The 27754-nt window shown below is 47.5% G+C and overlaps 1 protein-coding gene across 3 annotated transcripts in view; it reads right to left on the bottom strand.

Moving 5' to 3' along the window:
- Nucleotides 1-7840: 7840 nt before the first annotated feature.
- DEUP1 (deuterosome assembly protein 1) overlaps nt 7841-27754 on the bottom strand; it is a 395279-nt gene continuing 375365 nt past the window's right edge. For all 3 annotated transcript variants that reach the window (XM_029602319.1, XM_029602316.1, XM_029602317.1), the window contains one exon: nt 7841-8112. In XM_029602319.1, the coding sequence (XP_029458179.1) occupies nt 7939-8112 (174 nt within the window). In that variant the 3' untranslated portion in view covers nt 7841-7938. The remainder of the gene's footprint in view (nt 8113-27754) is intronic.

The raw sequence follows: 27754 nt of genomic DNA, 5'->3' as shown, positions 1-27754 counted from the left end.
ATACCGACATTAGTGGGAACATCATGTCGGTTTACATCAAACTATAGGTAGAAAATACAATGAACGGGGAGGGGAATGGGATTACAGAGAACAATAACTAGAATAATGGGTTACATAGTAGAGGAGAGAAAGACAAGCGCAAGAAACAGGTTAACAATAACATAACAGTTTAAACTAGAAGGCATGATAAAGATGCAATGAGTTAGAGGAGGAAATGTCCTAATCTGGGAATGCCTGTTTCTATCTATCCTGCATTATCTATCCTATTTCATTGGATAGATGATGCAAGATTTGGGGACTGCCCTGGGTATAAATTTACATTTTTATACACTGAATAGACCACAGGCCAGAGGCTTGGTGGAAAGTTACAATCATATTTTAAAGACTAAAGTGTGAAAAATGACTCATGAAACATCTTTGAAGTGGCCTGATGCTTTTTACCCTTGGCTTTAATGAGTATAAGAAATATGCCTAACTTAAACATGGACTCACTCCACATGAAATATTGTTTGGTAGGCCTATGCTTGTACCCACTATGCCAAAGTGGCCAATAAATATGAACTTTACGCAAGTTAAATTAATTCTACATTTTGGTTACAATTGCATCTACAGAACAAAAAGATTGCTGAACAGATTTCTCTGGTGTACCAAGCCACACCAAATACAGACTTTCTGGATATCCAACTAGGTGACTTTTTATACTACAAAGCTTTTAATGTTAAACATTTTTTTATTAGGTTTTAAAGGAACAATACAGTAAAAAAAATAATAACGTTCCGGGAGAGCTGAAACTCTTAGCCCACACTGGACCAATACCACAGAATATTAAGTCGTCTGAGAACCCGCCCACCACCCCGCCTCCCCCGCCCAACCCACCCCTGTCAGTATCATCAATAAATCCATGCTGCGCATCCAGGCTCCAAGAGCTCTCCTGTGTAGAGATCAAGTCCAGATCAAAGGGTGAGGAACAAATCAGTCATTAAGGATCAAACTCCTAGAACGGTGTGGCAAGGCCTGTAAGTAAGGGTCCCAAATCATCAAAAACTTCCTGCGTAGTTGAGGTGAGGCACGCAAACTCAAATCGTCCATTCACAGCATATGAGGAAGTTGATTGCGCCAGGTCCAAAAAGAAGGGCACTTGGAACCGCGCCAATGCAGCAAAATCACTTTATTTCCCACTAAGCATGCTTTCAGAATAAATAGGCAAGGGCCCCTCCTCCTCGGCAGATGGGGGAGACATCCAAAAAGGAATAGTAGAGGGAGGGAAATTCCCAGTAAGGCCATGAGATAGGTGACGATATGTCCCCAAAATCTTCGTATAGAAGGGCACACCCAAAAAGAATGGGACAAGGTACCAATGACTTGGTCTTCCAATCAAACAAAACTTCACTCCACAATTTTAACAATCCACTTAAAGTGTACATCTACTCAAATATTTGAAAAAATGGAGGAAAAAGACCTCAGAGCCTCATGTTTGTTCTATCAAGAACATATAATTGTAATCATCAGTCTTAAAAAACCTCCAACCAGCCAAACTTTTTATTTCGATAATCAACTCCAAAAATGTTTTCTTTTCTATTTAGTTTTTCTTAAAATCGATGCAATTTGCATTCCATCACTGTTGTACACAAATCTTCATTAAATATGTTGCTCAAAATTGTAATTCCAGAGATAATACAAGCATATGCTGCACTTAGCATAAATTACATATAGAACATGACAAGTGCAGAGAATATTTCATAGTCCATGTTACTTCCAATGTATTTTTATTTCATCACTTCATCATTCTTATTCAATTATTATAACAGTGGAGTTGCCGCTTGAATGAGAATGATGAAGTGATGAAATAAAAATACATTGGAAGTAACATGGACTATGAAATATTCTCTGCACTTGTCATGTTCTATATGCTCAAAATTGTAAACCATTATTTATAAGCATAATGACTTGTTCAACTTATCTGTGTTTGCGGACATCAGCCAATGTTTTGTCAAAAAAGGCTGTCTCAAGGCAGTCACTTTAATCCAACACATCCAACATCTGATCGTTTTTCTTCATGCGGTCTTCCACCACTAATGGCGATTTAAATGATTTGGTGACACTTGCCACAAAGGGCAGACATGGAAATGCCAGAGCAACAAGCAATATGAGAGGACACATACGCCCGCCTTAAAAACTTAAATTGTATTTCACGATAGTACATATTCACCGTGAATTGGGACACTCGCCCAAAGCAGGTCCGAAGAATGGGTACAGTAAGAACAAACACACCATCCCCATTCCATCGGTCAACCAGGACAGCATAGGGCTCTTGCCGGGTAAGGGTTTTAAGCTTTTTATAGTATTGGGACAAAGAAGGTGACTGCTGTCTATCGAACAAAAATATCTTATCCAAGGAGTGAAAAACCATGGGAGACCACGAAGCTTGTGGCAAGGACTGAATGTAATGTTGAATCTGGAGATAGGAAAATACCTGGTCCAATCCCAACTGATACATGCCCCGCAATTTGGAAAAAGGCAATAATTGCCCTTCTCCATTGAGTAAGTGACCCAGTTGTAAAATTCCTTTAGTCTTCCATAGCTGAAAGCCTACCATTTGGGAGCCAGGACAAAAGTCCCCATTCCCCTGAAGGGGCAACAAGTAAGCGCACAGTCGAGGTATCTGCAATAGCTTGGTCACAGCCCACCAAGTGAGGCATAGGTGTTGCGTCCGTTGGTTGCAGACGGCTGCGGCCACGCTGCCTCACCTCTTTTTTACCTTTCTTCTCCTCCATGGGTAAGATGGCTGCCTCCAGTGCCGAGTGCCAAAACACTCAGCGTCTCCAACTCAGCATGGGCGTCCCCATCTGCCATGCTCCTTCCCGTGGCCTCCTAGGGCGCGCACGCTGCCTAAGCTTATCTACACATCATGGCGGGAACCTCGGGGGCGTCCCCACCGCATGACGTCAATACCTCCGGATATTTAAGCCTCCGCTCCACTCCTAACAAATGAGTTAGCAAGGACTTCGGTTTAGCTACTCTGACAGCTTCTAAGCTGCATGCTTAGACTCCTCGCTACCCTCCGGGGTATCTCACTCCAGAAGAAGCTCTGGGCACCCGCTCCTCAGTGGCCTCTCGCTTCCAACTACCCTTCGGGGTTTCTACTACTAACTCAGACAACCACTCCTCGGGGGTCTCTCTTTTCATTTCAGGATTATCTGCGCTTCCAGGTACTCACTCCTCGAGGGCCTACCAGCTCAGAGTATCCTGCACCACGGACCTCGGGTCCCACCTTCATCATCTATCAGGAGGATTCCTGCACTACTCTTCAGTGAGTACCTCTATGATCCAGTTCTCCATTTCCACCCACTAGGTTCGGCTTATCTCGCTCTGCGGAACACTACCAACCTTGAACATCTGGGTGAGACTTCTACATCTGAAACTGTTGAACGTATTGGCACCTTGCTGGACTTCAGTGCCATTGCTTCCTGCACAAGTACCATCTATCTACAGCAGTACAATAAAGCTTTTCCATCTCCAATGTCTGCTCTCTGAGTCTAGCCTATCGCTGTGGTTCCCCACGGGGCCCCTCCCCTTGGGAGGAGTCATCACCACAGTGACTAAGAGTCCACACCATGCCACAAACCCAACAGTAGGGGTCTTATCAAAGGAAATGATGAAAGAGCATTGGAAGGATCCTGTAAAGTATATGTTAAAGCTAAGGGGGCTACCAGGGCTTGTTCAGCCGAGATCTGTACATATGTAGACTGACCCAATAGCCAATCCCTAAGTATACGAAGGTTCCCCGTAAAATTGTACAGACCTAAGTCCGGAACCTCCAGTCCACCTTCCCCCCAACGCTCCCGAAGCCCAGCCAGTGGAATTCTAGGTTTACCACCTCTCCAAAGGAAATCAAGCAGCTCCTTATCTAAATATAACAAGTCTTTACGCCAGAGAGGTATCGATAGATTTTGAAGTACATATAACCATTTAGGTAATAACAGTATCTTAAATAAATTAATCCTACCACTCAGCGTCAGAGGCAAGCCCCGTCAGGTGCGCAATTTTTCCATGGAGCACTTAAGCAGGGGGGCAATATTGAGATCATACAAATTATTAGGAGAGCTCAGGTAATGACTGTGAGGAAGATAGTTTTCCAAGTGAGAAATTTAAGATCACAAGAGTCTATGGGTTCGAAAGGAGAGCGCATGAGTCTTGTTAATACCAAATTCAGATCCCAGTCTGGGACAGGTTGTCGAATTGGTGGTTTAAGGTGAGTTAAACCTCTTATAAATCTACTTACGAGAGGTTGTGTGGAAATAGGTGCATCTCCCATTTTGTTATGGTAAGCAGAGATTGCATTTAAATGTACTCTTACAGATGAAGTCTGGAGACCAGATTCTGAAAGATGGTATAAGTATTCCAGTAGGGAAGTTGTGGGGCAGGTGAAAGGATTTATATCCTTTCCGGAGCACCACAAAGTGAATCTCTTCCATTTAGAAGAATAGTTCTTTCATGTGGAAGGTTTACGTGAAGCTATAAGCACTTGAGATATATGAGACGAAAGATTGAGTGGTTGTAATATCAAGCTTTCAACATCCATGCTGTCAGGGATAGGGACTGAAGGTTGGGATGTCGTAACCGGCCCTGATCCTGAGTTATGAGAGTGGGAGCTACTCCCAGTCGAATTGGATCCCTGACTGAGAGGTCTAACAGTGTGGGGAACCATTTGTCGAGGCCTCCGGTTTTCTTTGGAATGAGGAAGTATCGGGAGTAGAATCCTCTGCCCTGCTGTGTCCGGGGTACTGGTTGTATGGCCCTGGATCTCAGAAGGGTGGATAATTCTGTTTGTAATTGATGAAGTTGAGAATTTTGTTGTTGGCAGGATGCTGGTGGAAATTCTGGAGGAATTGAGGTGAAATTTAGTTTGTAGCCTCGAGAGACTATGGAAAGTACCCATTGATCTGAAGTTATGTTTTGCCAATTTGTGTGAAAATGAGATATTCTTCCTCCTACTGGTAGATTTGGCTTGGGATTGCAAGGTTGGGTCTGTTCTCTGGTGTTTTCTTCAAAAGCCTGTTGCAGGGCCTGTCTGTGCAGGAGGTTGTGGACGGGCAGGCCTGGATTGTCTGGCTTGGGAGCGTTGTGTAGGTCTGCTGGATCTACCCCTAGAATTGTGTGGGTACTATCTGCGTGGCCTGTAATAAGAATGTCTTACATCTCTGCGTGGAGGACGACGAGAAGGCTGAGTAGCAGGCTCTTGAGGGGTTTGAGACAGCTGACGTAGTGTCTCAGTGTAGTCCTTAAGCTGTTGTACAGCTTCTTGAATTTTGTCCCCAAAGAGATTGTCACCAAGACAGGGGAGGTCCACAAGTTTTCTTGTACCTCAATCCTGAGGTCAGATGCTTTAAGCCAGGCCCATCTGCGAGCAGTGATTCCAGCTGCTGCTGTTCTGGAAGCAGTTTCAAAATTATCATAAACTGCTCTCACTTCATGTTTGCCTGCTTCCAGTCCTTTTGTTATGACCGCTTGTGCAGGTTCCTGGAACTGGGTGGGTAAAGAGGTGATTAATTCTTCCATCTGTTTCCAGAGGTTTCTCTGGTATTGAGTGATGTAGAGTTGATACGCAGAGATTTTGGTGCTCAACATGGAACTCTGGTAAACCTTTTTACCTAGTGTATCCAGGAATCTGTGCTCCCTGCCTGGTGGGATAGACGAGTGTGGGCGCACACGTTTAGATTTTTTCTGTGCTGACTCCACAACTACAGACTGGTGTGGTAATTGCTGTTTGTGGTAGCCTGGAGCTGGTTGGACTATGTAAGTAGTCTCCACACGTTTATTCACTGCAGTGGTAGAAGCTGGGTGTTCCCAGATTTGTTTTTGGAGATCTAGTAAAACCTCATGTACTGGGACCGCCAGTACTTGTTTGGGTGGATCCACAAACTGTAGCACCACAAGGGTTTGTGCTCTTGTGTCTTACTCTGCTGTAAGTTTAAATGGAATTGAGTCAGACATGCTTTGTATGAATGAGAAGAAGGAAAGATCTTCTGGGGGTGACTTCTTTCTTCGATCAGGAGAAGAAGGGTTAGACATGAACTCCTCTGAAGAAAATTGAGAGGGTTCATCATCCCAGGAGTCTTCTGAATCTTCTCTGTAAGGTGATTTTGGCCTTGGTGTAGGTGGGACATGGAGTCCTGAAGGACCAGGCTGTGGGTCATCGATGAATACATCTGCAGATGTTGTACGTGGCCTAATAGGTGGCAAATTATCGATTACATTTTGATACCTTTGTAAAAGGCGTCGATAAAAGGCCTCATCTTGGATTTCTGGAGGTTCCAGTGGAGGTTGGTCCGATGGTAGCGGGGATGCTGTCGATGTAGTAGCCGGTGGATATGGCACCGATGGTATGAATCTTAAGGGGCTCGGTGGAATCTGTGTCAAAAGTAATGTGGACTGTGTCCCGAGCCTTGGTGTAGTGTTTATGGAACCAGTTGAAAACTTGGGTGGCAAGAAGGATGCCGGCATCAGTGGTACCACCTGCATCAGTATTATTACCGGCATCGATGTTGGAGGCATCGGAATCGATGGAAAAGTCATCGGCATCGATGCTGGAGGCATCGGCATCGACACGGACGGTGTCGGCATGGACACGGAGGTCGGCATCGATGGAATCGTCGGAATATTTTGCTCCTGAAGAACTTGTAGAACCGCTTGTCTTATCAGTGTAGACAATTCTGGCTGTACAATTGGTGAAGACACCGATGGTGTACGCGGTGGCTGTACCGAGGTATCCATCGATGTAGTGGTTGGAATCGGTGACGGCGAAGGCCCAGGCATCGAAGGTGCCGGTATTTCCTGCTGTCTAGGTCACTTTAGCATCGATTCATCCTGAGACATCGATGCGGAAGATGATGGACGTCGATGTCAATGGCGATGTTTTTATTTCTGGTGCTCTGCCGATTTTGTCAATAGTACCGATGATGGAGAGGACGGACGATCACCAGATCCATCCGGACGCGGTTTTTTAAGTAAGACCCTTTTTGTTGCTCCAGCCGGAGACGGCCTCGATGATTTCGAGGGAGAAGGGATTAGCTGAAGAGAAAACAGATGTGCCATCTTCTCTTGTCTTGCTTTCCATCCTTTTACTGTCATTTCTGCACATTTGGCGCATGTACTGACATCGTGTTTTTCTCCGAGGCACAGAACACACTCCAAATGCGGATCAGTTATTGACATATTTCTATTGCAAATGGGGCACTTTTTGAATCCGTCGCCATTTTGGAACCGACGGCCGTCGATGAATGCGAGTGTGAGGGAAATTTTTTCCGAAAAATATGACAATGAAAATGGTACTCACAAGCCGGCGAGCTTGAGAGCTCCTATGAGAGAGAATATCACGAAAAAATATTGACTTTTTTAGTCACAAGAATTGCCAAACGCGAGGGCTGTAATTCCGCGATGCGAACGGCAGCGCGGAAAAGCGAAGACTGAAGAGAGACACCTGTGGCAGAGAATATCATGGCATGCTGGGCATGCTCAGTGGCCTCTCAGGGCCAGTCAAATGTTTCTAGAAACTTTGACAGAAAGGTTTCCTGCGCTGGGCTCCATTCAGTGACGTCACCCATATGTGAGGACTAGCATCCTGCTTGTCCTGGGATAAAAATAAAGATATTCTCTATATAAGCAACTAATGTGCAGGCAGAGAACTAAAGGACTTCCGACAGTGACTATCAGGGTCAGTCATTTGTCCATCCTTCCCGATATTGTCTTTACTTTGCATGCCAATAATTGCTTCTAACCTGACTAAGTACTGTGTCTGTTTATCTCTAAACATGGGGATAAGCACTGTAAGAAGCCTTCATTATTTTGAAACAAATCCATATTTATTTGTAATATACATACTTGTTTCAATCAGAACTATAAATACATATTTTTACAAAGTATATAATACATAAGGGGTCACACATGTCTAGTTTGCTTAAATCGTGTGAGTTTACAGAGCAGTTTTTTGGAATTATTTTGCATTTCATCAATATGGGAATTTAAAATCTTTTCAAATTCTTTAGCTCTTCTGTCTTCTTCCTGGAAGAATTTCTCTGCTGCTGTAGTAGCAAATGAAACCTCTGGGGAAGACTGGAAAATAAAGAAGGATAACTTGTGAGACAAAGTCAATTATATTTACATACCACTAAAACATAAAGCAGCGGTATGACCCAATCACAAAGTCAACAGTTACAGCAAATTAAACCATCATGTCCTTACAACCTTATGAAAGATTTTAGTTTTTGAAACTCATCTTATTCAGTATTCATACTGTTGTGCTCCTTCATAACCTGTAGCATTAGAGTAGTGTTGCTTATCATCAGAAACCTATACCAGCACTTCTCTGACACATCCCAAGTATTAAAACCACACAACTAGATGAGAAATGTGAGCAAATCTAAAGCCTGGCCAATGATAAGTGCACAGATTTTACTCAATAATATATTAGCAATAAATGATGACTTGGCCCCATGACCCACTGGCAGCACACAAGAGATTCAAGTTCTTGTCCCATACCTGATTCCTGCTTTATATTTTTCTTGAGTAGATTAATTGATGAAATAATCTAAGTTGTGAAAATGTACAATTTTGCATTCTGATTATCTGTTTTCCAATATTTGGGTGACTACATTTGGGTGACTACATTGCATAGTTTATTCCATAATATACATGTTTACTTTTATAGGATGAGAAGGGGAATTGCAAATCATTAAAACTGAACACAGTTTAAAAATAAAAAAATTCATGAAATGCCTCCTAGCAGTAACTGAAGAGTTTGTAAAAGAAAGTTGAAAGTAACCTTGGGAAGTATAAGAGCATATGAATTATCCTGAGAGTCCACCTATTGTTGGTAATAAGGGCACATCTGTTCACATTACCGAATCAGTATAAGATCAATATTCAGAAGGAATACTTTCACCATGAATACTTTCTGGCATGTACAAAACAGGAGCAAAGTTCACAGGCACTGTACTCAGGGCTGGCACTAGCTTCTGCGCTGCCCTGTGCATAGAGTCGCCACGCCCCCTCCGTGGCGGCATGGGTGGCCCTCTGTTTCTTCGGCCACTGGAAGAGGATATGAGCTCATATCCTCTTCCGGGGGCCTAAGAAGGAGAGAGCGCCGCCGCTGATCCCCCACCTCCCTGGGTGTGCTGATCCCACGGTTTGCACACCTGGTCGCACCAGGCCTGACTGAACTTTAACACTCACAATGTGAGCCATAATATGTTTTCAAAGGAAAATTGATAGGCAGTTTCTCTTTGAAAATGAGCTTGCAGGTTAGTGGGTACTTTTCAAACAGTCTGGGGAGTTTGGAAATTGTCTCCCACATGAACAATTTCCCACATAATTGAGTGATAATTTAGAGACGTTTCATACAACTTGGTCTAAATTTTCTGAGTTTCTCAGAATTAGAAGTTCAGAAATAACTAGACCTAGCAAAAATGCAGGCATTCACATAGCAAGTTTTGTCTGGCAGGCTATGCAGGTGACCTTGGAGGTTGCAAGTCTGGGTAACAGCCACACTAGTATTGCTGGCTATTTATTTATTTATTTATTTAACATTTTTATATACCGAAATTCATGTAGCAATGTTACATATCACTTCGGTTTACATTATAACATTAACAAGCATGTAAGAATGCGATTACATCGAACAGGGAGATAAACTTGGATCAAGGAACTGGGGGAATAAAATACAATGAATACGATGAAGTAATGAGATTCTAGACTAAAACCTGGCTAAGTATCTAGGAGTCACGGTATATGGTGCACATATTTGGTGCACATATTTAGATTATGGTGCACATATTTAGATTATTATAGAGGTTTGTAATTAGACATGGGAAAGGTGGGGAGCTGGACTGAACTAAGTGGTGATCTTGTATATACATCTACCCAAGATGGTGGTGTACAAAGGTAGAAGACAAAAATAAAGACTGTCCTGGATAAGGTGAGATACCTTACAGATGGTCATATTCTGTGCTGGCAGCTGGGATGTATTTTTAGCAATGTAGACAGAATAATTGGGCAGACTGGATGTCATCCTCTAATATGAGACCATTGTAGCAGAGAACTTGCCATGCATAATATTAGTCTTTATAACAAAGGCATCTTTTGGCTGTTAGATGGAGGTTTTGGTTATTTATTTTGTGAAAAAGCAAGAAATAATTTGCCCTCCTACAGGGTAACAGATAACATGGGTGATATAGCAATAAATATTGACATGTATAAAAGTGGTAAATCTATCCTAAGTGATACATTTGTGAGAAATAATACTGCATCTTATCTTCAACCTCGTTATTCACCTTTCTCAAGCTTTAATCCATGATGGTGTTCCTACTAGTAAGTTGCAAATTTGGGATAATCTAATCACTTTTCTGTGTCTGGTTTCAAGAAAATGGTTCCCATAAAGGATCCCATTGGTAACAATGACAACTCAGTCATCAATGTTGCAAAGATGTCTGCTCAAATTTTCATCTGTGAGCCCTTTCTGCAGTTGCCCTATTTATACCCTCACAATCATAAAACAGATGGCTAGGAACCAGGACAACAGCTGCATAATAATTTGTTCAGTGCAAATAAGGTTTAGGTCTTCCTGACTGAAATCTTGGTTCTAAAACAAGGTGGCAATTACCAGCTGTGTATGAAAATTGTCAATCAGCAACTACATTTTTTGAGGAAAGATGGGAGAAAGAAAATATACTGAGGTGTAAATAATCATTAAAAACAAGTTATTAAAGATTCTTTTATAAATAATTAAAATGGCATAGAGCCTGATTTGCAAAATTTGTTTGCATCTGGTGGATAGGAGATGTTGGCAGCATCTGCTATCCAGTTAAATCAAATGAGCCAACTGGGCTGCAAGAACTAGCATAAAGCATGTACTGTTTATCAGATTCAGCTCATGCTTATAGGAGATTATAAATCTGATAAGATGTTGACAGTGAGAATGTTTTATTTTTATTTCAAGGACAACTGATTTAAATGAAGGAAAAAAAAAAAGCATACAGAGCTGTAAAGTTCAGTTACATAACACAAGAGAAACTCAAGGATTTAGTTGGGTTTGCAAAATGAAGAGGATGGCTCTTTAACTTATTCCATTGACTCTTTCTACTACAGAGTGGGTAATTTTCAACAGTGTGCATAAGTCAGAACATAAGGGGTCGATTTTAAAAGGTGTGCACATTTCCCGGTGCGTGCATATGGATGTGCCAATTTTATAACATGTGCATGTCGGCACGCACATGTTATAAAATACAATATCCATGCACATATGCGCGATGGATTTTAACATCTGCGCACGCATGTATGGGCGGCCTGTGACTCGCACGCGTAGGGGGAAATTTTCTAAAGTACTCACGGCAACGCAATCGGGCTTTTGCCCAGTTCCTTCCCAGTCCGCTCCTTAATTGGAGTGGAACTTTCCTATAACCCTACCTACTCTATTCTTCCTCCCTTTTCACCTCACCTCCCCGACCTCTAAACTAAACCTAATTATAAGAAAATTATTCCTTACCTGCTAATTTTCGTTCCTGTAGTACCATGGATCATTCCAGACGGTGGGTTATGTCCCCCGTCCAACAGATGGAGTCAGAACAAAAACTTTCAGGGGAGGTCCAATATGATCATACCTCCCCTGGCTCAACTCTCAGTAACTAGACTATCAAAGCCAAGAAGAGAAGAGACCCAGAGGGATCAAGTATTCAAAATTTCAGAATACCCGCTGTCAAACTGACAGTAACTAAACTTGGAACCACAAACCTGAACGGTGAACTTGCGAACAGCACTGCATGAAAGCAGACTCTTAGTACCGAAAAAGGATAGAGTGAGAGATGGAAAAAGACAGGTAAGCAGGGATGTCCCACAAAAACAACCCCCAAGTCTAGGGAGGGTGTCTGGAATGATCCATGGTACTACAGGAACGAAAATTAGCAGGTAAGGAATAATTTTCTTTTCCCTGTACGTACCAGGATCATTCCAGACGGTGGGATGTACCAAAGCTTCCCCATCATGGGTGGGCCGCGGACAGCCCTGCCCTTATGACCCTGTCTTCCAGCTGACCGCCCGACGGCGCACGGACGTCTAGGCGATAATGTCTCGCAAAAGTGTGGAGCAACTTCCAGGTGGTAGCCCTACAGATTTCCTGAGTGGAGACTGAAGAGCTCTCCGCCCAAGACGTTGCCTGGGCGAGAAGTGAATGAGCCTTAACCGCTAATGGAGGAGACTTACCTGCTCCCTGGTACGCCGCCATGATCGCTCCCTTCAGCCAGCGAGCAATGGATTGTTTGGAGGCCATGCAACCCTTCCTGGGCCCCGACCAAAGGACAAACAAATGATCAGAAAGCCGAAAATCATTCGTGACCTCTAGATAATGCATCAAAGAACGCCGTACATCTAGCCTGCGCAAGTCCCCTGACTCAGAGGAAGAAAATGACGGGAGCTCCACCGATTGCTTGAGATGGAACGCCGAAATCACCTTAGGAAGGAAGGACGGTACTGTACGCAGGGAAACACCGCCTGGCGTAAACCGAAGGTATGGCTCCCGACAGGATAAAGCTTGCAGCTCGGAGATCCGTCGCGCCGAGCTGATCGCAACCAGGAAGATGGTCTTGAGAGTGACGTCCTTGATGGAAGCGGAACATAAGGGCTCAAAGGGTGGGCTACAGAGAGCCCGGAGCACCAGGTTCAAGTTCCACGATTGACATGGCGGCCGAATCGGAGGCTTCAGATGTCTCACCCCTTGGAGGAAACGTAAGATATCCAGATGGGAAGACAGAAGAACCCCGCCTCTCCCCTGGAGAAGGGCCCCCAAAGCCGCCACCTGAACCTGGAGAGAGTTATAGGCCAGTTCCAAATCCAGGCCTGCCTGCAGGAACGCGAGAGTCTGTGCCACCGAAGCCTGGGTTGCCTGGATCACGTGCGAGGCGCACCACTCCTCAAAAACCTTCCACACCCGAACATAAGTGATGGAGGTGGACGTCTTACGCGCCCGCAATAAAGTCGATATGACGGACTCAGGATAACCGTGACGCCTCAATTTGCGCCTCTCAAAAGCCAAGCCGCAAGACAGAAGCGATCTGCCGCTTCGAAAAATATTGGACCCTGGCAGAGTAGCCGTGGCAGATGACCGAGTCGAAGAGGGTCCTCCACCGCCAGATGGAGAAGATCCGCGAACCACGGCCGTCTGGGCCACTCCGGTGCCACGAGAATTACCGGTCCTTGGTGAGACTCTATCCTTCTGATAACCTTTCCCATCAGTGGCCACGGAGAAAATACATACAGGAGACACTGCCGTGGCCACGGGAGGACCAGCGCATCGACCCCTTCTGCGCCGTGTTCCCGTCTGCGGCTGAAGAAGTGCACGGCCTTTGCATTTCTGGCGGTTGCCATGAGGTCCATGTGCGGAACCCCCCAGAGCTTGATTATCAGATCCATCACCTCCCCCGAGAGTTCCCACTCTCCTGGATCCAAGTGCTGTCGGCTGAGGAAGTCCACTTGTACGTTGTCGATGCCAGCAATGTGGGAAGCCGTCAGTTGCTGTAGATGGAGCTCCGCCCACTCCATCAGCTGGTCGATCTCCAAAGATACGAGACGACTCCTCGTGCCCCCCTGACGATTGATGTACGTCACCATGGTCGCGTTGTCCGACAGCTCTCGAACCGCCTGATGGTGTACCAACAGGAAGAATCCTTTCAGGGCTAGACGGACCGCTCTGGCCTCCAGCCGGTTGATGGGCCAACTCGACTCCTCCGCAGACCATCGGCCCTGGATCGAGCTGGCTTGACAAACCGCCCCCCAGCCGGTCAGACTGGCATCCGTGTTGACTACCACCCAGTCCGGGGCCTCCAGGGACACCCCTTGAGCTAGGCGATGAGGGTCCAGCCACCAACGGAGGTTGCGCACCGTTGCACTTGGAATCGGTAGGATAGCCTGGAAATCCCGCGACACTGGTTGCCACCGGGAAAGCAGGGCCCTCTGAAGGGGACGCAGGTGGGCGAAAGCCCACGGTACCAGATCGATGGTGGAGGCCATGGTTCCTAACACCTGCAGGTAGTCCCACGCCGTGGGTGACTCGAGCGCTATGAAGCTGTGAACCTGCTCGCGTAGAGCCTGTGCCCTCTCCGGGCGTAGAAACACCATGGCCACTTTCGTATCGAAGTGCGCTCCTAGGAAGTCCAGCGACTGGGAAGGTTGCAGTCTGCTCTGTGGGAAATTGACAATCCACCCCAGCGATTGGAGGAGGTGTACCACCCTGTTGACTGCCTGACAGCCCTGAGATCGGGATTTCGCTTGGATGAGCCAGTCGTCCAGGTAAGGATGCACCAGGATTCCCTCCCTTCGAAGAGCCGCTGCCACTACCACCATGAACTTTGTAAATACTTGTGGAGCCGTGGCTAGACCAAAAGGTAGGGCCTGGAACTGGAAGTGTTGTCCTAGGATCTTGAACTGAAGGTATCGCTGGTGGGCCTGATGGATCGGAATGTGGAGATACACCTCCGTAAGGTCCAGTGAGGCCAAATATTCCCCCGGATGCACCGCCGCCAGTACTGAGCGAAGCGTCTCCATACGGAAACGGGGTACCCTGAGGGACTTGTTGACGGTCTTGAGGTCCAGAATAGGTCGGAAGGTACCTTCCTTTTTGGGAACCACAAAGTAGACGGAATAATGGTCGCGACCCAGGTCAGAGGCCGGAACCTGAACTATCGCGCCCAACGAAAGGAGGCGATCTAGGGTCTGCTGAACAGTCGTCCGCTTGAGAAGGGACCCGCAAGGGGAGAACAGAAACCTGTTGCGAGGGGCGTGTACAAAATCCAACACGTAGCCGTGCCTTAGAATATCTAGAACCCATTGATCTGAAGTGATTTGGACCCATGCTTCGTAGAAGAGCGCAAGTCGACCCCCCAGCCGGGAAATCGACCAGTGGGTCCTCCTGGCATCATTGAGCAGCCTTCTGGGAGGTGCCCGAGCCGTGACCATCCTTACCTTGACGGCGCCCGCGAAAGGGCCGGTTCCAGGAGTGCGAGCGAGTGGATGGCGTCCGAGGCGTCTGTTGTCTCGTAGGTTGAAACCGGCGATGATTTCAGTATCTGTTCCTGGAGGAATTGAATGATCTGGAGGAATGTGGCCGATCCTCCGGCAACTTGTGCACTGCGTTTTCGTTGAGTGACTTGATAATCTGGTCCAGATCTTCCCCAAAAAGATACCTGCCCTTGAAGGGAAGAGACCCCAGTCTGGTCTTGGAGGAGGCATCAGCTGACCAGTTTCGCAGCCAGAGAAGTCGACGAGCCGACACCGCCGCTACCATCGAATGGGCTAGGACTCTTATGAGATCGTACATGGCGTCAGCTCCGTAGGCGACAACGGCTTCCAACCTGTCCGCCTGTTGCGCTTCTGCCTTCGGCAAGGTCTGAGACGTGAGCAGCTGTTGGACCCACCGGAGTCCCGCTCTCTGCGCCAGCGAACTGCAAATCGCTGCTCACATTCCCAGAGCTGAAACCTCGAAGACCCGTTTCAGGTACACTTCCAGCTTCCTATCCTGAATATCCTTTAACGCCGTACCGCCCGTGACGGGAATCGTAGTATGTTTTGTAACCGCCGATACCGCAGGGTCCACCGTGGGTACTCTGAGGAGCTCCAAGAAATCCGACGGGAGCAGGTACAACTTCTCCATGGCTCTACCGACTCTAAGGTTGGCTTCCGGCGTATCCCACTCTCTGGAAATTAGCTGTAGAGTAGAGTGATGAGTGGGAAAAGCCTTCGCCAGTGGTCGGAGGCCCGCCAAGAGGGGGTCCCCCTTCTTGACCTTCGGGTCGGGCTCCACCGGATCCGGAGGAGGGTCGATATCCATCTCCTGAAGGATGTGGGGGATGAGATCATCTAGCTCCCCCGCTTGAAAAATTCGTAGTACTCTCGGATCGTCGCCCTCCACCTGGGCCGCCAAGGTGGGGTCATCGCCACCTGGCTCCAGAAGAGGGTCCACCTCCACTGAGGGCTGTGGTGCCGGCGGCGGCAACGAGGCGTCCCGAGAAGGTCCTGGTTCTTCCCCGGCACGCGGAGCGCTACCCTGGGGAAAAGACCCCCCCAGGGGGGCAGCCGAGCGAGCTATTTTGGCCGGAGGCTGACTCCCTACTCCGAAGAGCATGTCCCTGCTGTGAACGAAAGCCCTGTGCATCAGGACTATTATCTCCGGCGAAAACGCCGGGACTCCCCCGAGTTGAATCTTCGTCTGCATATCCGACCCGGAGTCTAGGAAGGGGAGTGTCGCCGCGATCGGGGCCTCTGCTTCATCCTCTGACAGACCGGCATGAGAAACAGCCTGCAAAATAGCTGCCGTTCCCGCGCTCAGCGGGAAAGGGGCCTGTCTCTTCCTCCCCATGCGGTCCTGAAGTCGCACGGCATCCCCTGGAGGAGGGCTGTCCTCCCCCTCCAAAGAAACGCTCATGCGACGCTCCTCCCGGGAAGAGGCCTCTCCCTGCCTGCCCCCGGCTTCTGAACGCTGATGCGGAGAAAAGGCGGGGGAGGGCAGACTCGCGCGTGCGGCAAAGCCCGCTGCGGTGTAGTAGAGGAGAAGGCTAGGACTCGGCCCAACCCGACGAAAACTTCGGGGTTGCTCTTCCCGACGGGAGGCGGCCCCAGGGAATATTACTTCGCGGGGCCGCGGGTCTGGAGGTCTCTCGCTTCACGAGGGAGGGGAGGAGGTAACCAGAATAGGGCAGGGGGGAGAGTTCGGCACTACCGATGTGCACCCCAGGTCCTCAAAAAACGCAGTTCAACACCCCGATCCGCCTGAAAAACCTTAAATTAATAAACAAAAAACACTTACCCCCAGGCCCGATGCCAAAAAGGGAGAAGGAGGAAAGAAAACAAGACAGTGAGAAAGAAGACAGCCTGTCAGCAAGACACAGACCACCAGGGAATGCAGGCCCCTCACTGCCTCTATGATTTAATGTCCTATACTTGATCCCTCTACAGAGAAGCCTAGAAAACCTAAGCTAAAATGCTGGGGACCTCAGTGTCCCCTGCTCACATCTGCTGGAGTCAGAACGATACTGAGAGTTGAGCCAGGGGAGGTGTGGTCATATAGAACCTCCCCTGAAAGTTTTTGTTCTGACTCCATCTGCTGGACAGGGGACATAACCCACCGTCTGGAATGATCCTGGTACGTACAGGGAACCCCTATTTTTTTGTTTTCATACTTACAGCTCCTCCAGAGCAGAAGTAACTTCCACGCGCTGGCAACTGGCCGGCACGCGCTTCCCTGGGACAGGGCCTAATAGCTGCAGTCCCAGCCGGTTCCCGGTCCTGCCCCTTTTAGTTGGCCTGGCACTTCGGCGCATATTGGGTGTTACGTGCGTGGCTGGGCCCTTTCGAAAATGCGCACAGCACTCCCGGCCACGCACATAACCCCCAAATTTTACATGCACGGGCCTTTTAAAATCTACTTGTAAGCATATAAGAATGTGTGCACAAAGTTATACCTGTATTTTATAAACTATGTGACAAGAGCCTCACAATTTATAAAATATCATGTATCACTGCCCTGAAAGTACATGCTATGTTTTAGTATGTATATATTTTTTTAAATTCAGGGAGCCACATACTTTCTACATGTATTTTACAAAAGAACACACTTAAGTAATTTTAGAAGGAGTTACACATGTAAATGTAACATACAATCGTAGCAATTTTAAAAAGCATTTATGTACCTAAAGAGCACTTACACACAAATTTCCTATGCTTAATTCAATAGCAGTTTTCAAAAGTCCACGTTCAGGTAAAATTCATTTATATGTGTAAAACTCAGTTTTAAGCGGATAAATGCTATTTTTTAAATTGCCACAATAGTATATTACATGTGCAGTTAGTGTAGTTGGGTTCAAAAAAGGTTTGGATAAGTTCTTGGAGGAGAAGTCCATTAACGGCTATTAATCAAGTTTACTTAGAGAATAGCCACTGCTATTAATTGCATCAGTAGCATGGGATCTTCTTAGTGTTTGGGTAATTGCCAGGTTCTTGTGGCCTGGTTTGGCCTCTGTAGGAAACAGGATGCTGGGCTTGATGGACCCTTGGTCTGACCTAGCACGGCAATTTCTTATGTTCTTAACTTGGCGCTCAAACATGAATAGAACGCCATCCAGTTGAAAATAAACACAATTATAATCCCCTGACGCAGAGATACCTCAAAACACAGTGCATGTTGAGACATTTGGGATTACAATATTCACAATACAAGATAAAATTTGTCACCAAAAAAAGATGGATGGTTGGGACCAATGATTATTTATAAAGCAATGAAGGTAGTTATACTGGTAGTACTTATTTTAAGGCTCCTATATTGGAGAAATTACTTATTTGATAATTTTGTTTTCCTTAGTGTAGACAGATGGACTCAAAACCAGTGGGTTTATACTCCCCTGCCAGCAGATGGAGATGGAGCAAGCTGATATCACACTATGTATAGCCCTGCAGTGACCCTAGCCTGCTAGTATTTTCTTCAAAAGCAACTGAGGACAGACTAGCAAAAAAAATTGATTTAAAAATATGATTAAAAACAGGTAACCAGAACTGTACTTAACCAACCATAAACACTGAACTCATGTAAGATTCTAGATACCTCAAGCTAGAGACTGGATGAACACTTACCAGTAATCCCTTGGGATCCAATGCCCCACAAGAGGACTATTGACACACTCATGTGACAGCCGAGGGCGGGAAGCCGAGTCCATCTGTCTACACTAAAGAAAACGAAATTATCAGGTAAGTTCTCCATTTCCTAGTGTGTAGACAGATGGTCTCAGGACCAGTGGGATTTACCAAAGCTACTTCCCAATAAGGTGGGAGGCTGCCCACGGTCCAGACAACACTGGACCGTGGGCCAGCATATCCAGATGATAAAAGTGTGCAAGGAGGACCACGTCGCAACTCGCCAGATATTGACAGGAGATAAGAGACTAACCTCCACCATGTTATTTTCGGAGTTAACAGTCTGCTTGGAGTTAGCAATCTGTTATTGATCTGATGCCTGATGGGAGGAGCAATCAGATAGTTGAGGGTGGATCCTTGGACCAGTGGCAGATGACCACGCCCCCGGGGAATGACCCTGAGAGGGACCACCGGTCAGGCTCAGAAGACAAATACATACTAGTTCATTATTAGACAGTATACTGAACCACCAGAGATGGCAATAGTGAGCTGGCAAGCCTGGCTGGGCTGTAGTCCCTCAGATACTGGAACAGTGATCCCTGGAGACTGAGCTGAAGAGAGACTGAGATATAGTGAGTAGGCAGGGTATGCAGATGTAACACTCACTCAATGTCCCAATGAAGCCCAGGAGCTGGAAAGTATAGGGCCTCGAGGAGTGAGTACCTGGTTCCAGGGAAAGCTCAGAGAGAACGATGGTAACTCACTGATGTAGCTGAGATAATTGGTAGTGAAGACTTCCAGGCAGAAGAGTATACGAAGTAAGTCTGGGATGAGGGCCCTCGAGGAGTGAGTACCGGTTCCAGACAGTCACCTGAAAAAACAAGGAGAGAGCGAGGCCCCCGAGGAGCGGGTACCTCTGGTTAGTCCAAGGAGGCAGAGTAGCTTAGGTAGCGAAACCCTTGCTAATTTGGTGTGTTAGCAAATTCCAAGACCTTAAATATCCGCGGGTGACGTCATCTTTGGGGGACGCCCCTGAGGTTCGCGCCAATGCTGGTACTTCAATCGGGGCCACGCTGTGCACGTGCTCCTAGGCCTCCAGGAAACATGGCGGTTGCAGCGTCGAGCTGGTCCGGGAACGCCCGAGGACAAGTGGCAGGAGAATGCCGCGGTAGCCAGTCTTCCCACGGACGGAGAGGGAGGCATCAGAGAGGTAAGGAGGGCAAAGAGAGGGCGTCGGGCACCGATGGACACAACACACCCATGACACTGCCTGAGCTCTTGTGGAAAGCAGAGTTGCTTACCTGTAACAGGTGTTCTCCCAGTACAGCAGGATGTTAGTCCTCACATATGGGGTGACATCTTCGATGAAGCCCTATCATGGTACACTTTTGTCAAAGTTTCTAGAACTTTGACTGGCACACTGAGCATGCCCAGCACACCACTAACCCTGCATCCAGCAGGGGTCCCCCTTCAGTCTCGTTTGTAGTAAAAGGTACGAGCGAAAAATAAAATAATAAAACGCAAGCGAACCCAACTCTGCTTTCTCCCAGGACAAGCAGGATGGTAGTTCTCACATATGGGTGAATAGCAAGCTACAGGATGCCCGAATAGAGTGAACCAAAAGCACCCAATGACTTGCAACAGGCACAACAGGGGTGCTATTGGGCATGAGGGCAGCCTGAATTTCACAGTGGGTCACAGGTAGGAAGTTGGGTTATTAAACTGGAAACAAATTACGTAGGACAGACTGGCCAAAAACAGAATCTTGCCTGCCAGCCTTGTCGAGACAATAATGAGCTGCAAAGGTGTGGAGAGAGCTCCATGTGGCAGCTCTACAGATGTCCGCAACAGCTACGGAACAGAGGTGAGCCACTGACGTTGCCATTTCTCTGACCGAATGTGCTTTCACTCGCCCCTGTAGCGGAAGGCCTGCTTGCTGGTAGCAAAAGGTAATACAGTCCACCAGCCAGGTGGACAGGGTCTGCTTGCCCACCGGATCTCCCAGTTTGCTTTTATCAAAGGAGATAAAAAGTTGGGTAGACTTCCTATGGGCTGTGCAGTCTAAATAGAAGGCTAACGCACGTTTGCAGTCTAGGGAATGCAGTGCCCGCTCCCCTGATTGTGAGTGAGGTTTTGGAAAAAAAGTAGGAAGTATTATGAACTGATTTAAATGGAAATCAGAAATTACCTTTGGCAGAAATTTAGGGAGAGTGCGGAGTACCACACAATCATGGTGGAATTTGGTATAAGGTGGGTATGTGACCAATGCCTATAGCTCACTGACTCTGCGAGCAGATGTTATAGCAAATAGAAAGATCACCTTCCAAGTGAGATGTCTAAGTTTGCAGGTGTGTAGGGGCTCGAATGGAGGTCGCATGAGCCGTGCTAGCACAACATTGAGATCCCATGACAGAATTTGGGACGCAGTGGAGGCTTCAACTGGAGTAAGCCTCTCATAAAGCTACCAGGGGTTACGCCAAAATTGGGGCATCTCCTACACTTTTGTGGTAAGCGGCTATGGCACTTAGATGAACTCGGGTGAAGGAAGTTTGTAAGCCAGACTCCGAGAGGTGCCAGAGGTAGTCCAGGAACCATGTTGTGGGGCAGGAAAAGGGATCTATTTCTTTTGTCATGCACCACAAGGAGAATATTTTCCACTTGGAACGAAAAGATTTCCTAGTAGAAGGCTTTCATGAAGCTACTAGGACCTGGGACACATCGTTAGAAAGGTCAAGTGATTGCAGAATCAACCGTTCAACATCCATGCTGTCAGAGTCAGGGAGTGGAGGTTCGGATGACGCAACAGTCTGTTGTTCTGCGTAATTAGAGCTGGATCTGTGCCCAGGCGAATTGGTTGCTGGACTGAGAGGTCGCATAGGATGGGAAACCAAACCTGCCACGGCCAGTATGGGGCTATGAGAATCATTGTGCCCAGGTCTTGTCGTAACTTCATGAGAGTCTTGCTGATGAGTAGAATCAGAGAATATGCATATAGAAGACCCATTGTCCATGATTGGGTGAAGGCATCCCTTGGGGGTGTCGTGTGACTGCGGTGTAGAGAGTAGAATTGGTCTACTTTGCGGTTGAGAATCGACGCAAAGAGGTCTATGTGCAAGCGGCCCCACTGGTGGAAAATCATGTTCGCTACAGTGGGATCTAGGGACATTCGTGGGGATGAAAGGTCTGGCTGAGATTGTCCGCCATCACATTGTCTACGCCTGCCAGGTAGGTTGCTCTCAGTATCATGGAACGGAAGAGAGCCCAGGCCCAGATCTGCCCCGCCTCCTGGCATAGCAGGTAAGAGCCTGTGCCCCCTTGCTTGTTGAGGTACCACATCGCTACCTGGTTGTCTGTTTGAATTAGGATTACCTTGTTGGATAGGCAATCCTGAAATGCGAATAGGGCATATCGTATCGCCCTGAGCTCCAGATAATTGATCTGGTAGTTTGATTCTGCTAAGGTCCAGGTTCCCTGGGTTTGTAGGTTGTTGACATGGGCACCCCAACCCAGGTTGGAGGCATCAGTGGTCAGCGTGATCTGAGGATCTGGAGTTTGGAAGGGTAGTCCTATCTGAAGATTGGACTCCTGAATCCACCAAGCTAGTGAGAGTCGAAGCTGTCTGGTGACGTGGACAATGTAGAACAAATGTTGATGTGATTGGGACCACTGGGACTTTAAAGTCCATTGTGTTACTCTCATGGCTAGTCGAGCCATTGGGGTAATGTGAACAGGAGAAGCCATGTGTCCTAGCACGGTTAGCAGGTGACGAGCTGTAGTAGTGCAGCGAGTTTGCATTGCTTTGGCTAAGGTTGACAGTGTGCGTGCTCAGTCCTTCAGGAGGAACGCCCTGGCTTGAATGGTGTTGAGATCAGCTCTGATGAACGAGAGGGTGTGTGACGGAGTCAGATGTGATTTGGGATAGTCTATGAGAAACCCCAAGTATTGTAGTAGGCGTATGGTAATACGGAAGGATTGAAGTACTATCTCCTTGGATGGACCTCTGAGCAGCCAATCGTATAGATACGGATAGATGTGGATACTGTGCTGCCTTAGGTAAGCTGCTACTACTACCAGGCATTTCATGAATACCAGAGGTGCTGATGCTAGGCAGAATGGCAGCACTCGGTATTGGAAATGTCTGTCACCTACTATGAATCTGAGGTATTTTCGATGAGGAGGGTATATGGCTATGTAGGCATATGCCTCCTGAAGATCTAGAGAGCAGAGCCAATCTCCCTTTTGTAGGAGAGGGAGCATGGTGTCCAAGGTAACTATTCTGAACTTTTCCTTGCGGAGATGTTTGTTTAAGGCGCGGAGGTCCAGAATAGGACGTATGTCGCCTGACTTCTTTGGAATCAGAAAATATCGAGAGTAGAACCCTTTTCCTCGCTGCAGTCGGGGAACCGGTTCCACGGCATTGGTCTGCAGGAGGATCGAGAATTCTGCCTCGAGAAGTGGAGTATGGTTGGTTAGACTCCACGCCGGACGTGGTGGAGAGTCCGGTGGTAGTGCAAGGAAGTTTAGATGGTAACAGTGGGCAACCACAGAAAGAACCCATTGGTAGGTGATTGTGTGCCATGTGCTGGCAAAGTGGCACAGGTGGCCTCCCACAGGAAAAGTTGTTGGAGGTGGGGGTTAAATGCTGCTCTCTAGAAGGGAGTCAAAACCCCGATGCCGGACCAGTCTGCGGAGCTGGTTGGGCTTTTGGGGCCCTGTGTTGCCGAGGCTGTCCTCTTTGAGAGGGCCTGGGCGGTGAAGCATGAGATGGAGGAGGGTAATACCTACGTGGCTTATAGAATAGCCTCCTAGGTTCCCGTCTAAATTAACTCTTGGCGGAGACGAGAAGTCCAAAGGAATAGTGGACAGCTGGCGCAAAGTCTCATGGTGATCTCTGAGTTGCGCCACTGTCTCCTGAATTTTCTCGCCAAACAAATTGTCCCCTGTGCATGGAAGATCTGCCAACCTGTCCTGGACTTCCTGGCGTAGGTCAGAAGATTTGAGCCATGCCCAGCGTCTGGCACTTATTCCCGCTGCTGACACTCTGGAGGCAGTCTAAAAGATGTCATACGCTGCCCTGACCTCGTGCTTTCCATCATCAAGCCCTTTTTGGAGGATCGTAGTGAGTCCCTCCTGAAATTCTTCCGGCAGGGTCTCGGAGAAGTCCTGGACTTGTTTCCAGAGACTCCTCGAGAATTGAGTCATGTATAGCTAGTAGGCTGCTATACATGCCATAAGCATAGATCCCTGGAACACTCTTCAGTAGAAGGCATCCAGGGACTTTTGCTCTTTACCCGGGGCAGAAGAATGAGGCCGGGATCTCATGGCCTTCTTCTGGGAGGACTCAACCACCACAGAGAGGTGGGGTAGCTGGCTTTTCTGAAAACCTGGAAACTGACTGAACCAGGTATGTGGCATCAGTTTTCTTGATTACTGGTGGAACTGTACCAGGGTGTTCCCAGGTATGGTGTAACAAGTCGAGGAGCACTTCATGGACTGGAACTGCCATCACTTCCTTGGGGCATCCACGAACTGAAGCACCTCCATCATTTTATGCCTGGCATCCTCCTCCATTTGCAGTTTAAAAGGGATGGTTTCAGACATCTCTTTTATGAAGCTGGCAAATGTGAGGTCTTCTGGAGGAGAGTGGCGGCGTTGTTCTGGGGGTGAAGACTCTGATATAAGTTCCTCAGAGTCTTGAGAGTCAGAGGAATCATTACCCCAGGGATCGTATGGTGGATGTCCTCCACCCTGCGGGCCTTTAGATGGAGAAAGAGGTCCAAACCCAGCCGGATCTGGAGGTGGCACCGATGCGAAGGATGGAGGCACCAAAACAGGATGAGGCGGCACTGAGGACACAGCAGCTGGGGTTGGAAGCTGAGTAGGCGTTGCCTGAGGGTCCACAGGAATTTTTGGAGTCTCGGCTCCTGGCACCAGTACAGGTGGGGAACGCCTCAGTGTCCCGGGTCCAGAGGAAGATGGGGGCTCCTCTCCCCGGGACTTCTTGGCCGGCAGCTCAATCAATGTCGATGTCGAAGGTTTGTTGGTGCCAGTATTGGAAGAAGGCTCACATCGGTGTCGATGACGGTGCTTTTCCTGAACTCTGCATTCTCTGCCTACTCACTATATTCAATTTCTCATCAGTTCAACCATCCTGGGATCGCTGTTCCAGTGCCTGAGGGACTACAGCCCAGCCGGGCTCTTCCAGCTCACTACTGCCACCTCTGGTGGTTCACTCTATAGTTTAATAAAAGATCTAGTGTGTGTCTGTCTCCCAACTCTGAGCCTGACCGGTGGCCCCTCTCGGGATCTTCCCCCGGGGTGTGGTCATCTGCCACCTGCCCAAGGATCCACCCACAATTATCACAAATAATAACAGATTGCTAACTCCATGGATCCGGCACAGCTCAATGCTTTACAGGCCATACCGGGCCTGGCCCTGCGCATTTCGGAGCAGCTAGATGTCTTGGAGAAACTTACTTCAGCGTTTCATCAGCTACACACACAGAAGGTTCAAGGCACAGCTTCCAACCATGAAGGTCAGTTACAGGAGGTAACTTTAAAGACTACTGTACCACTGGCGGCTCCAACTCGTTTTTCCGGAGAAATCCAGAAGACCCGGGGTTTTTTAAACCAGTGCTGCATGCATTTTGTCTTACAGCCATCTTTATTTCTTACGGCTCTCTCCAAGACTACCTACATCCTTTCATACCTGGATGGTAGGGCTTTGTCTTGGGCATCTATCTTGTGGGAACGCAAGGACCCCATTTTGCAGGACATAGAAGGATTTATGGACTTATTTAAATCTGTTTTCGATGACCCTGCTCGAACCTCTGTCGCCGGTTCTGCTTTGGTTGAATTGAAGCAAGACAACAGATCATTGGCTGAATTTGCCATAGAGTTTAAAACTCTTGCGGCGGAACTCTGCTGGGGCCCCAAATGTCTCAAGACTCTCTTTTTCAGAGGCCTGGATAACCGTTTAAATGACGAGCTGGTGCTCGTGAAACACCTGACTCGCTGGATGAATTAGTAGCCTTGGCCACTCGGATTGATCACCAGCTTCAGGACAAGGTGAAGGAACTCCGGCCTAAGGTGTTACCTGGGTTGAAACAGGCTAGTTCTATACCTGCACCTTGGATGCTTCCAGTAATCCCTGCTGCTGATAAAGATGAACCGATGCAACTTGGTCATGGACGTTTGACTTCCAAAGAGAGAAGTCTTCGGAAGAGGTGCGGCCTTTGCATGTACTGTGGTCAGCCCGGCCAAAATGTCTCTACATGTTCCATTTGTCCGGAAAATGGACAGGCCTAAGTCCTGCAGGAGGACTGTTTTTAGGCCTCACTACGCCCTCTCCTCCGCTCTCTCTCCCAGTCTCCTTGACCTACGGACCAGTCATGGTTCAGACTCCTGCCCTGGTGGATTCAGGGGCAGGAGGCAACTTCATTCTTAGACATCTAGTGGAATACTTGAGGATTCCCCTCATCAAGTTGAAAGATCCACTACTCTTATCCTCCATTCATGGAGAGCCCTTACCGGGCGACGTGACTTGCCAAACCGTACCAGTTACTCTCCACACCGGAGCGCTCCATACGGAATCGCTCTCCTTCTTTGTACTGGAAAGGGCCATGCACCCTATCATCCTGGGGTTACCCTGGTTGCAAGTGCACCAACCCCAATCTGACTGGGCATCCTTGGATCTCTCCCGTTGGGGCCCAGAATGTCACGGGAGGTGCCTTAAGGAGATTTGGCCTATCAATTGCATGTCTACGACTCCAGTGATGCCAGGCCTGCCGCCCCATTATGCATCCTTCGGGGATGTATTTTCCAAAGAAGCGGCTGATATTTTTCCTCCACATAGGCCCTATGACTGTGCCATAAGACTGAAGCCCAATGCTGAGCCACCGAAAGGACAGGTGTACCTTCTCTCAGCCATTGAGAATAAAGCAATGTCGGAATACATTGAAGAAAATCTCCAGAAGGGCTTTATCAGACCATCAAAGTCGCCAGCTGGCGCAGGCTTTTTCTTTGTGGGGAAGAAGGACGGTACCCTACTTCCATGTATCGATTACCGAGGTCTAAACGAAATCACGATCAAAGACAGTTACCCCTTGCCGTTAATCTCGGAGCTGTTTGACCAGCTGCAAGGGGCCAAGATATTTTAAAAGCTCGTTCTGAAGGGGTCCTATAACCTCATTCGCATTCGGAGCGGCGATGAATGGAAAACGGCCTTCAACATGCGAGACGGCCACTTCGAGTATCTAGTAATACCATTTGGGTTGTGCAATGCACCCGCCATTTTCCAAAATATGATGAACGACATCTTGCGGGATCTGCTGTACAAGAATGTTGTGATCCACCTGGACAACATATTAATCTTCTCCCAGGATTTGGACATCCACATTGCAGATGTCAAGCAAGTACTCCACCATCTTCGCAAACACCGGCTGTATGCCAAACTCTCTAAGTGTGAATTTCACAAAGACTCAGTGCCTTTTCTAGGCTACTCCTCAGATAATATTGTTTCCTGTTTAATCTGAATCCATTACAACTTTTGTGTTTAAGTTATTGCCCTTCTTGGGTCTTCTATTCTTCTTACTTCTAAGCTGTAAAGCCTCCAAGTTTATAGTCCTTGTTTAATGTAACTTACTGCTCTCTTCTGAGTATTTTGTACTGTTCCATTTCTGTTACAAGTTTTTCTCTATCCCCCGTTCGATGTAAACCGATCTGATATGGTATTTAACCATGAAGTTCGGTATAGAAAAATGCTAAATAAATAAATAAATAAATAGTGTCGAAAGTAGGCTTCCAAATGGACCCTCACAAACTTGAAAGCATCAAGAATTGGTCCCAACCTACCAGCCTAAAGGCGCTAAGGAGATTCCTGGGGTTCACCAACTATTATCGAAGCTTTATAAAGAACTATTCTTCTTTAACTGTACCCTTGACTGCGATGACCCGCAAGGGTGCCAATGCTTCAAAATGATCAGCGGAGGCCATTTCCGCATTCAAGAAATTGAAGACTGCCTTCTCCACAGAACCGTGCTTGTGGCATCCAGACCCCAACAAGCCCTTTATCGTCGAAGTTGATTAT

The sequence above is a fragment of the Rhinatrema bivittatum genome, chromosome 5 (genome assembly GCF_901001135.1).
Source record: "Rhinatrema bivittatum chromosome 5, aRhiBiv1.1, whole genome shotgun sequence".
Lineage (NCBI taxonomy): Eukaryota > Metazoa > Chordata > Amphibia > Gymnophiona > Rhinatrematidae > Rhinatrema > Rhinatrema bivittatum.
Note: the sequence above shows the minus strand (reverse complement) of the source record. Positions and strands in the feature narration are given on the sequence as shown.